At 45.8% G+C, this 14,410-nt stretch overlaps 1 protein-coding gene across 1 annotated transcript in view; it reads right to left on the bottom strand.

The window, feature by feature from the left end:
* kcnq3 (potassium voltage-gated channel subfamily Q member 3) overlaps positions 1 to 14,410 on the bottom strand; it is a 333,849-nt gene that overhangs the window by 28,976 nt on the left and 290,463 nt on the right. Inside the window, exon 9 of the mRNA XM_033019667.1 lies at positions 12,909 to 12,935. Within this exon, the coding sequence (XP_032875558.1) occupies positions 12,909 to 12,935 (27 nt within the window). The remainder of the gene's footprint in view (positions 1 to 12,908; positions 12,936 to 14,410) is intronic.

Below are 14,410 nucleotides of genomic sequence, written 5' to 3' on the forward strand. Positions count from 1 at the left end.
GCTACCCAGAGATAAAAGACTAACGACACTGTTGTTCCCCAAGAGCAAAGAACTAAAAAACATCTATACTATTACTAAAAGTCTCATCTTGACCACTTCCTGACTATGTTGTAAATAAATTTTAGAAAAAAAGCTACCCTATATAACGATGATTTTTTCACCATCTTCACCATTTTTCACCATCTTCACTCACCGTCCTCCTCTCCTCCAACTGACTCAAGTTTTTTTCCGATCGATGAAATAATAAAAAAGTTATCAATGTTTAAAAAATCTTGAGATCAGCAGATTGGTCTTCTCGCCTGTCAGTCACCATGATGAAGGTAGCGCCCCTTCGGGGGGCCAGGAGCATAAAGCCCCGGAGGCTGGATGTGAGTCAGTCACCCCAGAAGACCATGAGTGAGTGTTGAGTCCAGAACTGTGAGTCTATGCCGTGAGTGAACTGCACTGTGAGTCTGCACTGTGCATGTTTTGAATGGTTGGTCTGCACTGTGCTGCTTGAACTGAATTGAATGGTTGGTCTGCACTGTGCTGCTTGAACTGAATTGAAGAGTTGGGCTGCACTGTGCTGCTTGAACTGAATTGAGTACAAGTACAAGTACAGGTATCCTTTATTGTCATTCAGACCTTTCAGTCTGAACGAAATTTTATGCCTTGCAGTCACAACATGGAATAAAATAACAAAAACACACAATAAACACAGATTTAACATCCACCGCAGTGAGTCCACCAGGCACCTCCTCACTGTGATGGAAGGCAAAAGTCTTAAAGTCCTTGACTCTTCCCTCCTTGCTCTCCCTCTGCGCTGAGGCGATCCAGGCTTCCGATGTTGTGACCCCGCCAGGTGATGGTAAGTAAGTCAATCCCGTGGCTGAATCCAAGCCCTGTGAACGGGCCGGTTCAAACTCCGCAGCCCGGGGCAGTCGAAGCTGCCGAAGCTGCCGCCCTCCAGTCCAGGAACGCCGCCACAGCCCTGAAGTCAGGTCGCCGCCGCTGGAACGCCGCCAAAGCCCCGAAGTCGGCCAGCCTTGCGTTGGTAAGTCCTGGCTGGCTCTGCCTCCGGAGCCTCGAGGTCGGTCCCAGTTGGAGGCCGCCAGCTCCGCCATTAGGCCTCAGCGCAGACGGAGACGGAGACGGGGATACGACAAGAAAATGACGCATCCCCCCGAAGGAAAAGGTCGCATCCCCCCCCACACATACTAACAAACTAAAATTAACCAAAACAGGAAAAAAGAAAACAAAAAAAAAGAAAAAACAGACCGACTGCAGGTGAGTCGCAGCTGTTAGGGCAGCGCAGCCACCTCCGGGTTGGTCTGCCCGGACTGAATCGAAGGGTTGGTCTGCACTGTGCTGCTTGAACTGAATTGAAGGATTGGTCTGCACTGTGCTGCTTTAACTGAATGTCGCGCTCAGGGGAGAGGGCGCGTTCAACCGCGTGAGTAGATTCAAGATAGTTTTACTGTCATATATATGTTGTGTACAAGTGTGTGAGAGTGTGTGATGGATGGTGTGAGTGTGTGAGATGGTGGGTGTGTGTGTGAGATGTAGGGTGTGTGTGTGTGTGATGGAGGGTGTGTATGAGTGTGTGTGTGAGATGGGGTGTGTGTGTGTGAGATGGAGTGTGTGTGTGTGTGTGTGTGTGTGTGTGTGTGTGTGTGTGTGTGTGTGTGTGTGTGATAGAGGGTGTATGTGTGTGAGCCCACCAGCTGTGAGTGAGTCAACTGCCATCCCACCATCCGCGAGTGAGTCAACTGCCAGCCCACCAGCAATGAGTAAGTCTGCGACCAGCCCACCATCCGTGAGTGAGTCAGCTGCCAGCCCACCAGCCGTGAGTGACTGAACTGCCAACCCACCAGGCCTAAGTGACTGAGTCAGAGATGTCCTCATTCTTTAGGGAACAGGGGCTCCCCTCTTCCACCATCGATGAGGCCCTCACTAGGGTCTCCTCAATATCTACAGCTTCGTTCTTGCTCCACCTCCCCACAGTCATACCAGGGACTTGCCTAGTCCTCACCTTCGACCCCATCAGCCGTCGCATACAGCACACAATCCTCTGATATTTTCCCCACCTATGGGATCCCACCACTAGCCACATCTTACCGTCTCCACCCTTTACCGCTTTCCGCTTTCTGCAAAGAACATTCCCTCTGAAATTCCATGGTTAACTCGTCCCTTTCCACCCAAACTACCCCCTCCCCAGATACTTTTCCCTGCAACTGCAGGATATGCAACACCTGTCTTTATACCTCCATCCTTAACTCCGTCCAAGGACCCCAACAATCTTTTCGGGTGAGGCAGAGGTTCACTTGCACCTCCTCCAACCTCATCTACTATATCCGCTGTTCCAGGTGTGGACTCCTGTATATCGGCGAGACCTAGCGTAGGCTCGGCGATCGTTTCGCTGAACACCTCCATTCAGTCTGCCTAAACCTACCCGATCCCTCGGTTGCTAAACACTTTAACTCCCCCACCGATTCCCACACTGACCTTTCTGTCCTGGGCCTCCTCCATTGTAAGAGTGAGGCCCAGCGCAAATTAGAGGAGCATCACCTCATATTTCCCTTGGGATGCTTACACCTCAGCGGTATATTGACTTCTCTAACTTCTAGTAACCCTTGCTTTCCCTCTCTCTCGATCCCTTCCTCTTCCCAGTTCTCCGACCAGTCTGACTGTCTCCGATTACACTTTATCTCATTTGCTTTGTTGTTACCTTCTCCGAGCTAACAATGATCTATTCTACCTATTCCTTGATCTCCATCCCCTTTGTCTCGTTCTCACACCTAATTCTTCCTTATCTCTGTATCTCCCTCTCCCATGACTTCAGTCTGAAGAAGAGTCTCGACCCGAAGCATCACCCATTCCTTCTATCCAGAGATGCTGCCTGTCCCTCGAAGTTACCCCAGCATTTTGTGTCTATCCAAAGTTTTAAAAGAGATTTGTTTGAGAAGCTGAAAATCGCACTGAATTTTGAAGTAAAGAAGAAACTATTTCCAGTAGTGGGAAATTTGACAACAAATGGACACAGATGTACAGCACAGACACAAAGTGCCGGACTAACTCAGAGGGTCAGGCAGCATCTCTGGAGAAAAGAAATAGGTGACGTTTTGGTCATCGACTTGTTCCACCCTCCACCGATGTAGATCAAGGTGCCAGTTAATCAGAGCTGATGTATGAAAAAAAGCAAGGCTACCTGATATGATTATCTGGAACGCACTGTGTGAGAGGGCAAATTCCGTAATAAGTTTCAACATAGACTTGCATGAACATTCAAAAAGGTGATATTTGCAAGATGATGGGGAAGGAGAAGAGTGGAATGATTCAATGAATAGGCATAGTGAAGCAAAGCGACCTTTCTCTTTGCACTATTATTCCAAGAACACTCTGCAGCCAAAGGAAGAGCAAGAGCAGAGGGCAGTTTACAGAATTAAGGAATGGGAGTGTTCTCTGAATAGAGCATTGAATAGATTTATTTTGAACATAAAAGCAAACGTGGAGCTGCAAACCCAGATAATATTAGTTAAGAAGCAGCTGGATGCTGCAAATGTCATTCAGAATGGATGAGCAGAAATGAGCCAAATCGCTCTCTTCATCTGTAATTATCCTGTAAATGCGTAATCCTGCGGAAAATATTTTGAAGCTAGAGCATCCAAGGATGGAAAGCTAATGAAGGTTGGTGAGAATTGAGGTCAGAGGGGACAAAGTACTTGCAGCCAAAGTGGGTACAACCTTTCTTTTTAAAATGGCAATGGATATTAAATACTGCCATGGAGTGGAGACACTTAATTAATGTATTTAAATTGGACTCACACAATTTGAATGAGAGTCTAATTTACAATTTAATGATGCAGCTAATGAATTATACTAATCCTATTTTCACCTCCCCTGTATCTATCTTTTGTTTCCCCGCTAGTCGATTTTCGTTATTTTTTTTAAATAATATTTTTTATTAAAAGCAAACACATATTATAAACATTTCATGTATATCAGTCGTACATTATTGATATTATCAATTGTGGCTTGATTCTGCTTCTAGTTCTTTTTTACAGATTGGAAGTAAGAAAGAAAGAGAAAAAACCCCACAAATGTCAAGATAAAAAAAAAGAATGGAATGATTTACTAATAATACATCATTGGAGATAGGTTCGTTATTTTTACCTGGCATTGCCAACCTTTGTCATTTCTTCTTTGCTATCTATCACAGGCCTTCCTTTTGTTCTTTCTGCACCCCACACTTTCCCTGCATTAAAACTGCTTTAACCATGTTTTTCCACCCATTTCAGGTGAAATGTCACTCTTGATTCTCTCTCCTTTTACATGCTGCCCGAACTGCCGAGATTTCCATTGTTTACTGTTGCAGCTAGGTTACCTTGAAATCAGGACACTCGGCAGTTAAAGGGAGTTACCAATCCAAAAGTCTCCCTGACATTTCATGTAGGAAAGTGGTTGAGGTGCTCCTTCAATGGGAGAGTCTAGAACTAGAGGTCATAGCCTCAGAATTAAAGGATGTTCTTTTTGGAACATGTGAGGAGACATTTATTTAGTCAGGGGGTGGTGTTCTTTGCCACAGAAGGCTGTAGAGGCCAAATCGGTGGATATTTTTATGGCAGAGATAGATAGATTCTTGATTAGTACAGGTTTCAGAGGTTATGGGAGAAGGCAGGAGAATGGGGTTAGGAGGGAGAGATAGATCAGCCATGATTGAATGGTGGAGTAGACTTGATGGGCCAAATGGGATAATTCTACTCCTATTCCTTATGGCTTCATTGAAGAAAGTATTTAACACTTCCTCCAATGTAATGATTGCTAATTTTCACAGATTTCAACAAATTTCTTCTCTCTCCAATTTGTGGACCTCATCTCACTGGATGATGGATTTTCCCGTCTTTTTCACCATGGGCCACTTCCCTTATCACGACCATCAAGTAATTATTCCCATCCGTACTTCTCCTTGCACCATTCTCGGGGCTTGCAGTACTGGGACAATGTTGCCGGGAATTTTGAGAATTATAAGGAAGATGAGTAGGTTACAGTTTGGTTAACCCTGGAGCTCATATACTGGGAGCATGATGGGAAAATGACCAAGATAGAATGTAGTTAAAATAGCTGAAGCTGCAACATTCTGCTGAGAAGCAAGCTTCCTTATCAGTAGCGGGGAGGATAGTCCTTCGCAGTTCAGTCTAGATTCTTATCTGTTGCAATCTTGTATTACAGCTGCTCTTGGTCACTGTGTTTAGCAGGGAAGTCTCCCAAAGTTTAACAAATTACCTCTTTTACGAGGGGAATCTGGACATTTATGATATATACATGTTAGATATATGGGAAGGAGATTTCTAAACAACAAGAAACGCAAGATTAAAGTTAACTTTGGGGAGACATTGATTAATGATGGTTTATTTCAACTCAAGTAACCATTGTGACATGAGGGTATAAGAATCCTACAGTTACTTTGGGATTTTGAAGCAGCTTGGGCTTGCTCACACTGCTTCCCGATGTACATCGCTAAGGCCTTTATTAAACTGACTTGTTCGATAGACTCACCACTGAGCTATGAGCTGTTTTATATTGTGTCTGTGTCTATCTGAGTAAAGTCAGGTATAGGGTATGGGTAAAGCATAAAAATCCTTTCTAAAGACTATAATACAGACATAGTGGCATTTAGGTAAGAGGCTTTTTGGTAAGCACATGAATATGCAGAAAATTGAACGGTATGAATTACGTATACATAGATGAGGTTAATTTATCCTTGCATTATATTTGGCATAGACATTGTGGGCTGAAGGGATCTGTTCCTGTACTGTGCTGTTCTATGTTCTAGGACAGTAGCCAGAACTCGAGGGCTTGAGCTATAGGTAGAGGTTGGGCAGCCTCGGACTGAATTCCTTGGAGCGGAATATGAGGGCTGATCTTATAGAGGCATACAAGATCATGAGGGGAATAGATTGGATAAATGTACAGAGTAGGGGAATCAAGAACCAGAGGACAGAGGTTTAATGTGAGCAGGGAAAGCTTTAATAGGAACCTGAGGAGTAACTTTTTCACACAAAGAGAGGTGGATAGAGGTAATGAGCTGCCAGAGGTAGTTGAGGGCATATTATCACAATATTTAAAAGACATTTGGACAGGTACAACGATGGGAAAGGTTTAGAAGGATATGGGTCAAATGCAGCTAGGTGGGACTAGAGGAGATGGGGCATCCTGCTCGGCATGGGCAAGTTGGTCCGATTGGGCCTGTTTCCACGCTGTATGACTATCGTTCTATTCTGTCTTTTCCTGTGGGAATTTAGATTTGTATGACCATGAATGAACCAACATATTCCATTATTCTACAATGAAAACATAGGGAAAACAAATGTTCTTATTCCACCACTAATTTATTGTTCGGTAGCTATCCAATGAGTAGATAAGATGTTTGCTTCAGCAAACAAGTCGAACAATTTCCCCTAAATGTCATCGGGACTGAGGAATACCTTATCTGTCAGTACAAATTAGAAGTGAAAGAAATATGTATTGACTTAACCAGACAAAGCAAAATTGCTGCAGGTCCAACCGTGGTATCTGAAAGAACATTGCAACTGTGATCAGTCTGATTTTTAACATTTATTTTCCCTTCTTGTTAGATATGAATAAACCTGCAGTTATGTTCTCGTACTACTTGACAATTGAAGCAGTAATTATTCCTATGTGTAGACATCTTAAGACAGTCTCCTTATTTTCCACAGACGATGAACCGAAGGTAACTCTGCCCAAGGCAGTCCATAAGTAAACACCGAGTGAAGCTGTTTGAAAAGGAACTTAAATGAGTCGACACCTTATCACAGTTTTGGCTCCATGCCAGCAGAAGGGAGTTGGGGGAACGATTTTAACCTATAAAACTGCGCTCTGAAATTAGAATGTTGTTAGTGCTGACATCACTTCCACCCTGTAGATTATTCCGGCTGATTAGGTTAAAGTTGGTCGGATGATTGCAATGGACAAAGAGCTGGGGGCATTGGAAATGCCCACTGCCCACTGCCCATGTCAGTGATATAGTTCCACTGCTCTGCTGTGCCTGCTGCACACACGTCATAAATGATTGGAGCAGAATTAGGCCATTCAGCCCAACAAGTCTACTCCGCCATTCAATCATGGCTGATCTATCTCTCCCCCCTAACTCCATTCTCCTGCCTTCTCCCATGACCTCTGACACCCGCACTAATTAAGAAACAAATCATTAACAAAACAAAAGTGACCCCTGGGGTCACAGATTAGCCCTAGGGATTATATTTCTTATGTGCCAGAGCCTTCAATGAGGGAAGGGCAGTAGTTAATCTTTTAAATCAGCAGTGAGCATGAATAGTTGCTATTTCATTGCCTGAATTATGACAGGAATAGGGAAGACATCTAATGAAACAATATATGGGAGGAGAAGTTTTTGCAAGTGCTTCTCTGGCTACGATAGAATGCATGAGAATGGACTCGGGCAATTGCAGCATTATTCCAGTGCTGGAGAATGGTGGAGAGGTATTAAAGAAGGACGGTGCGGTCAATCATGGTAAAAGATTACAGAGAGATGACAAAGGGCAAGCAGAGACACGTAACACCAGCCGAGACTGATTGGATGCTGCTTGTGAGTTTGAGCGAGGCGTTTTGCCGCTGTGCCTGGGTACAACCATGGTGTTCAACCATCGTGGGGAGGGGGCCGCTGAGAACTAAGGAGGACCGAGGAAGGGGGAAGAAGGTATGAGTACTTTCTGTAACTTTGTCGGCTTCTTTGTGGCAACTCTTTTGTGCACTTTGTATGCAAGTGGATTATTTTTTGCCACCGAAGGCTGTGGAGGCCAAGTCAGTGGATATATTTAAGGCAGCGATGGGTAGATTCTTGAATAGTACAGGTGTCAAGGGTTATGGGGAGAAGGCAGGCGAATGGGGTTAGGAGGGGAGATAGATCAGCCATGATTGAATTGCGGAGTAGAATTGATGGGCTGAATGGCTTAATTCTGCTCCTATCACATGATATGATCTTATGGAGAACAAAGAATTTCACTGTACCTAGGTACGTGTCAATAAAGTATCATCGTAACGTATCATCAACATCATCATCCAATTCCAGGAGAAACAGTCATGGATTTGGAGGCTCCCACAAGGAGCCCAGTGAAGGGGCGATAACTTGCAGGGGTAGAAGAAACAAAGGTTGATTTCTTTGATGACAGCTAATTTGAAGGAGTGGGATCAAGTTGTCAAAGAGAAAACTATTAACATCATCTCATAGTATGTGATCTTGAAGAGAAGATTATTAGTCATCTTTCTAGTGGCACGAGCAGATGGTGGGTGCCAAAGACAAAGCAAATTTAGCGAGTGCATGTGGAGAGGGAGGAGAGAAACAAGGGAACATCTTGTTGAATTTGGGGCAGGGAAAACCCTTCAAGGAAATTTAGTTGGTTGGAACGGGGAAGAGAGGAGTGACAGAGGCAACTGGTCAGATGGACAACCTTAGTGACCTGGCCCTGGATGGACAGTAAAATAAAGAAGCTGAGGATTACCTTTCCATTCCAAGGTGATCCTAGATCTATGAACTGTTCTATCAGGGCTTAATGTTATTTAAGATTAATCCAATAGCAGTGAATGGGTAATTCAAAAAACCTACATAATAGAACTATACAGAAAAGGACCAGACCCTTCAGTCCATGATGTCTGTGCCAAATATGTTGCCAAATTAAACTTTCACGTTCATAAGTACTGGGAGCGGAATTAGGCCATTCTGCCCATCAAGTCTATCCCGCCATTCAATCATGGCTGATCTATCTTTCCCTCTCAACCCCATTCTCCTGCCTTCGCCCCATAATCCCTTCTACCTGCACATGTATCATATCCCTCCATTCGCTGCATATTCATGTGCCCACCTAAAAGCTTCTTAGCATCTGAGAAATATGACACATTTTGTTTTAGTTTAGTTTTAATTTAGTTTATTGTTATGTGTACTGAGGTACAGTGAAAGGCTTCTGTTGTGTGCTAACCAGTCAGCAGAAGCTCGATCCATTTACAGTGTATAGATACATGATAAGGGAATAGCATTTAGTGCAAGGTAAAGCCAGCAAAGTCCGATCAAGGATGGTCCAAAGGACATCAATGAGGTAGATGGCAGACAAAAATGCTGGAGAAACTCAGCAGGTGAGGCAGCATCTATGGAGCGAAGGAAATAGGCAACGTTTCCAGTCAAGACCCTTCTTCACTGATGTGAGGGTGGGGGGGGGGGGGGGGGGGGATAAGAAAGGAAGAGGCGGAGCCCGTGGGCTGAGGGAGAGCTGCGAACTGGAGGAGAAAGCAGGGACTACATGAAATTGGAGAAGTCAATGTTCATACCACTCGGGTGTAAACTACACAAGCGAAATATGAGGTGCTGCTCCTCCAATTTGCGGTGGACTCACTCTGGCCATGGAGGAGGCCCAGGACAGAAAGGTCGGTTTCGGAATGTGAGGGGGAGTTGAAGTGCTGAGCCACCGGGAGATCAGGTTGGTTATTGCGAACCGAGCGGAGGTGTTGGGCGAAGCGATCGCCAAGTCTACGCTTGGTCTCGCCAATGTAGAGCAGCTGACACCTAGAGCAGCGGATGCAATAGATGAGGTTAGAGGAGGTGCAGGTATATCTCTGCCGCACCTGGAAATACTGCTTGGGTCCTTGAATGGAGTCAAGGGGAGAGGTAAAGTGACAAGTGTAGTATTTCCTGCGGTTGTACGGGAAAGTGCCAGGAGAGGGGGTGGTTTGGGTGGGAAGGAACAAATTGATCAGGGAGTTATGGAGGGAGCGGTCTCTGGGGAGGAGATGGGGAGATGTGGCCAGTGGTGGGATCCCTTTGGAGGTGGCAAAAATGTCGGAGGATTATTTGTAGTATGCGACGGCTGGCAGGGTGGAAGGTGAGGACAAGGGGGACCCTGCCCTTGTTACGAGTGGGGGGATGGGGAGCGAGAGCAGAGTTACGGGGTATGGAAGAGACCCTGGTGAGAGCCTCATCTATAGTAGAAAAGGGGAACCCCCGTTCCCTGAAGAATGAGGACATCTCCGAAACCCTGGCGTGGAACACCTCATCCTGGGTGCAGATGCTACGTAGACGGAGGAATTGGGAGTAGGAGATAGAGTCCTTACAGGAAGCAGGGTCGGAAGAAGTGTAGTCCAGATAGCCATGGGAGTCAGTGGGTTTATAGTAGATGTCAGTCAGTTGTCTATCACCTGCGATGGAGATAGTGAGGTCTAGAAATGGTAGGGAAATGTGGGAAATGGTCCAGGTATTTGAGTGCCGGATGGAAGTTAGTGGTGAAATGAATGAAGTCAGTGAGCTCTGCATGGGTGCAAGAGGTAGCACCAATGCAGTCGTCAATGAAGCGGAGGTAGAATTTGGGGATAGGGCCGTTCGATGTACCCTATAAAGAGGCAGGCATAGCTTGGGCCCATGCGCGTGCCTATAGCTACGCCTTGTATTTGGAGGAAATGGGAGGAGTCAAATGAATAGTTGTTAAGGGTAAGGGCCGGCTCCGCTAGGTGGAGCAGAGTATCAATAGACAGGGATTGGTTGGTTACGCAGTCAAGGAAGAAACGGAGGGCTTTAAGACCCTCCTGGTGGGGAGGGAGGTGTAGAGTGACTGGACATCCGTGGTGATGATGAGGGAATGGGAGCCAGGAAAATGGAAGTCATGGAGTAGACGAAAAGCGTGTGAGGTGTTTTGAACATAGGTAAGGAGGGATTTAACATGGATGGAGTCGAGGTATGTGGAAATGAGTTTGATGGGACACGAACAGGCAGAAACAATGGTTCTGCCAGGACAGCCAGGTTTGTGGATTTTGGGGAGAAGGTAAAATCAGGCCGTGCGGGGCTGGGGAACGATGAGGTTGGAGGCTTGGGAGGGCAGGGAGCCGGAAGTGATAAAGTCAGTGATAGTGTTAGAGATAGTGGCCTGGTGCTCGTCTGTGGGGTCATGGTCCAAGGATAAGTAGGAGGAGGTGTCGGAGTGTTGGCGCGTGGCCTCAGACTTGTAGAGATCAGCGCGCCAGACTACCACGGCATCTCCCTTGTTGGCAGGTTTGATCACCCAGTCTGGTTTGTTGCGGGGGGGGGGGGGGGGGGGGGGGAAGAGGTTACAGTGAGAAAGGGGAGTGAAGAAGTTGAGGCGGTTGATGGCCCGCTGGTAGTTTAACATACAAAGGTCTAAAGCCGGTAGAGGGCCATGAGGGGGAGTCCAAGAGGAGGGGGTCCATTGGAGATGAGAGAAGGGGTCAACACTGGGGGGCGAGGACTCCTTCCCATCGAAAAATGCTTTGAAGCGGAGGCGACGGAAGAACTCCACATCGTGGCTGGGGCGGAACTCATTGAGGTGGGGACGGAGGGGAACAAAGGTGAGGCCTCTGCTGAGGACAGACCGTTCGTTATCAGAGAGGGGGATGTCAGGGGGGATGGTGAACACAAGGATGGGGGTTGGGGCCGGAGGAAGGCAGGTGAGTGGATGGAGGCCGAGGCGATGTCTGGTAGGGGGGTGGTGGGTGGTCAGGGAGGAAAGGGGTATGAGGACTATAGTGTGGGTGGGGAAGAGCTAGGGTCACATGGTTTGAGGGAGAAGGGGAAGACCCAGTGGAACAACCACTGAGGTTCCCTGTGTTGGGGGGTGAGCACTAGGACCCAGCACAGTTAGACCCCGTGATGTCAGAGCCTGCAGCGTGCAGACTTCAGGCCCGGTGTTGAGCCTATGACTCAGGTAAGGTGACGGCTGTGGCCTGTTGGAGATCGGTGGAGTGGCGAGGGTCGGTAAAGTTGATGGTGGAGGCCCGCGGGGAGTGGAGTTCGGGTCAGTGGGCGAAGCGTAGGAGATCCTGGTCAGCGGATGGCCGGTGAGGCGGCGAGGTTCGGCGGGCCCGGTGAGGCTGTGAGATTCGGCGGCCCGGTGAGGCAGCGAGGTTCGGCAATCCCGGTGAAGCGGATTGGATCTGCAGTCCCGGTGAAGCGGAGAGGTTCGGCAATCCCGGTGAAGCGGAGAGGGTCGGCAATCCCGGTGAGGCTGTGAGATTCGGCGGCCCGGTGAGGCAGCGAGGTTCGGCAATCCCGGTGAAGCGGAGAGGGTCGGCGGTCCCGGTGAAACGGAGAGGGTCGGCGGTCCAGGTGAAGCGGAGAGGTTCGACGGTCCCGGTGAAGCGGCGAGGTGAGTAGGTCCCGTTTTTGTGGCGATAGTCAGAGGAATCGGGGAGGTAGCGAGGGTCGGCGTTAAAGAGGTAGATAGTAGTCCAGCACTTCTCTCTGGTTGTGGTAGGATAATTCAGTTGCCTGATAACAAGTGGGAAGAAACTGTCCCTGAATCTGGTGGTGTGCATTTTCACACTTCTATACCTGTTTCCTGATATGTATTAGGTTATTAGTCAGTACTGTTGCTTTGTTCTTCCATGGACTATCCTTCCCACCTACCTTCCCTGTCAATGTAGGTAACAATGATCATTGTTGCACAACAGATGCGTTTATGGGCTGTGAGGTTAATGGGCAATGACTACAGTGTTTTGTTTCAAGTCACCATTTCTTACTCATAATCAACAGGCAGGATTTGTTAACAATACTCTGCCGGGAAGACCTTTATCACTTTCAAATGGAAATATTCAACAATTAAAATATCAATGGAATCGAGTTTGGACAAATGAAACTTACTATATAAGCAGGACTCATAACAATATAATTGCAGGCTGAATTTTTAGATCACATTGACTTTATGAGTCTTCCATATTGTACATGATTGACTCCTAATACATGAAACCTATTTGTTTTAGATATTAAAAATCAGAGACAATCTTAAGATTACCAAATTAACCCTGTCTTCTGTAACTAACGGTTTTCCTTTAAGCACATTTTATATATTTTCATAAATCAAATACAGAAAGTGAAAAAGTGAAAGAAATCAACAAACCTGGTAGCTTCATCCCCTTGATTTTTTCTTTAGAATTAATAAAGTGGAAAAAAAGAGAGTATTCTACAATCAGCCATAGAATGAGATTTTAAAAAGTCTAAACAAATAAAGGCACATTTTTTACAAAGAATAGATTTTTCATTTTCTATTCAATCCTCGAGCAAAATAATCTCAATAAATATATTATTGCTATGTATGAGATGCACCATAAAACAGTTATTTCCCATCCACTATGTATGAGATGCACCATAAAATAGTAATTTCACATCCATCATAGTCAGAGTAGAAGTTTCCAATTGTTAGCCAGTTTATAAAATGAGCCAGATTATCAATGATGGCGTCTTCTAACATTAGACTTCATGGAACATATTGGGGGTTGGTTACAAAACAGCTCAGATACAGACTTGATAACAAACTTGGATTGTTTTCTCTGAAGTGGCAGGTTGAGATTGATAGAATATATAAACATATGAGAGGCAAACATAGAGTCAGAAACGTTTTCCCCAGAGTGGAAATATCAAACATTAGAGGCCATAGCTGTCAGGAGAAAGGGGCCATGTTTAAAGGAGACATGCTAGACAGATGTTTTACACAGGTGGGTGCCTGGAATGCACTGCTAGAGATGGTGGTGGAGGCAGATACAGTAAGAGGCTTTTAGATAGGCACGTCGACGTGTAGGAAATAAGGGATATGGATCATATGCAGGCATAGGTGATTTGCTTAATTAGTTCATGTTCGCCACGCAAATTGTGGGTTGAAGGGGCTGATCCTGTGCTGTATTGTTCTATACAGAAAAGGAACAGACCCTTCAGTCCATGATCAGTAACTAATCTCCAAGGAGCTGTGGAAAAACAGGTTATCTCTCATTTTAGCTCCTCGTATTTAAGTTGGTATAGTTTGAGGTGAGAGCATCATTGCAAATGATCAGGGAATATATGAGTCATATGTGCTATTGAGACGTGAACTGCTGAATATTAATATGGATATGAAGAAATCTAAAAGGTAATTTTAAAATAAAAAGTGGTCAAAATGTTTATAATGCCTTGATTATAAATCAAATGAAAAAATATAACTTGCAATCCATTTTCAGTCTCATGCCTAGCTGAGGTGCAGTTCATGAGATGCCTGGTAGCAACAAGTGGCTAATATCTGAGCGACACCATTCACTAATATGGTCAGATACTGAATGTTGTCAACCTTACCTCATTCAAAAGACATCCTATCCCCATCCTGCCCCTATACCTCTGGGAGAGGTTGCAGCCTAACTCTCCAGCCTACATGGGGATTACAGAGCACCTCCTACCACTTTGGCTGAAACATATTACCAGAGTTCAGAACAGGAGGAATTTATTTAATCAGTGTGTGGTGAATCTGTGGAATTCATTGCCACAGAAGGCTGTGGAAGCCAGGTCAATGGACATTTTTAAGGCAGAGATAGATTCTTGATTAGTACGGGTGTCCGGGGTTGTGCGGAGAAGGGGGTTAGGGGAGAGAATGAGATC

The sequence above is a fragment of the Amblyraja radiata genome, chromosome 4 (genome assembly GCF_010909765.2).
Source record: "Amblyraja radiata isolate CabotCenter1 chromosome 4, sAmbRad1.1.pri, whole genome shotgun sequence".
Taxonomy (NCBI): domain Eukaryota; kingdom Metazoa; phylum Chordata; class Chondrichthyes; order Rajiformes; family Rajidae; genus Amblyraja; species Amblyraja radiata.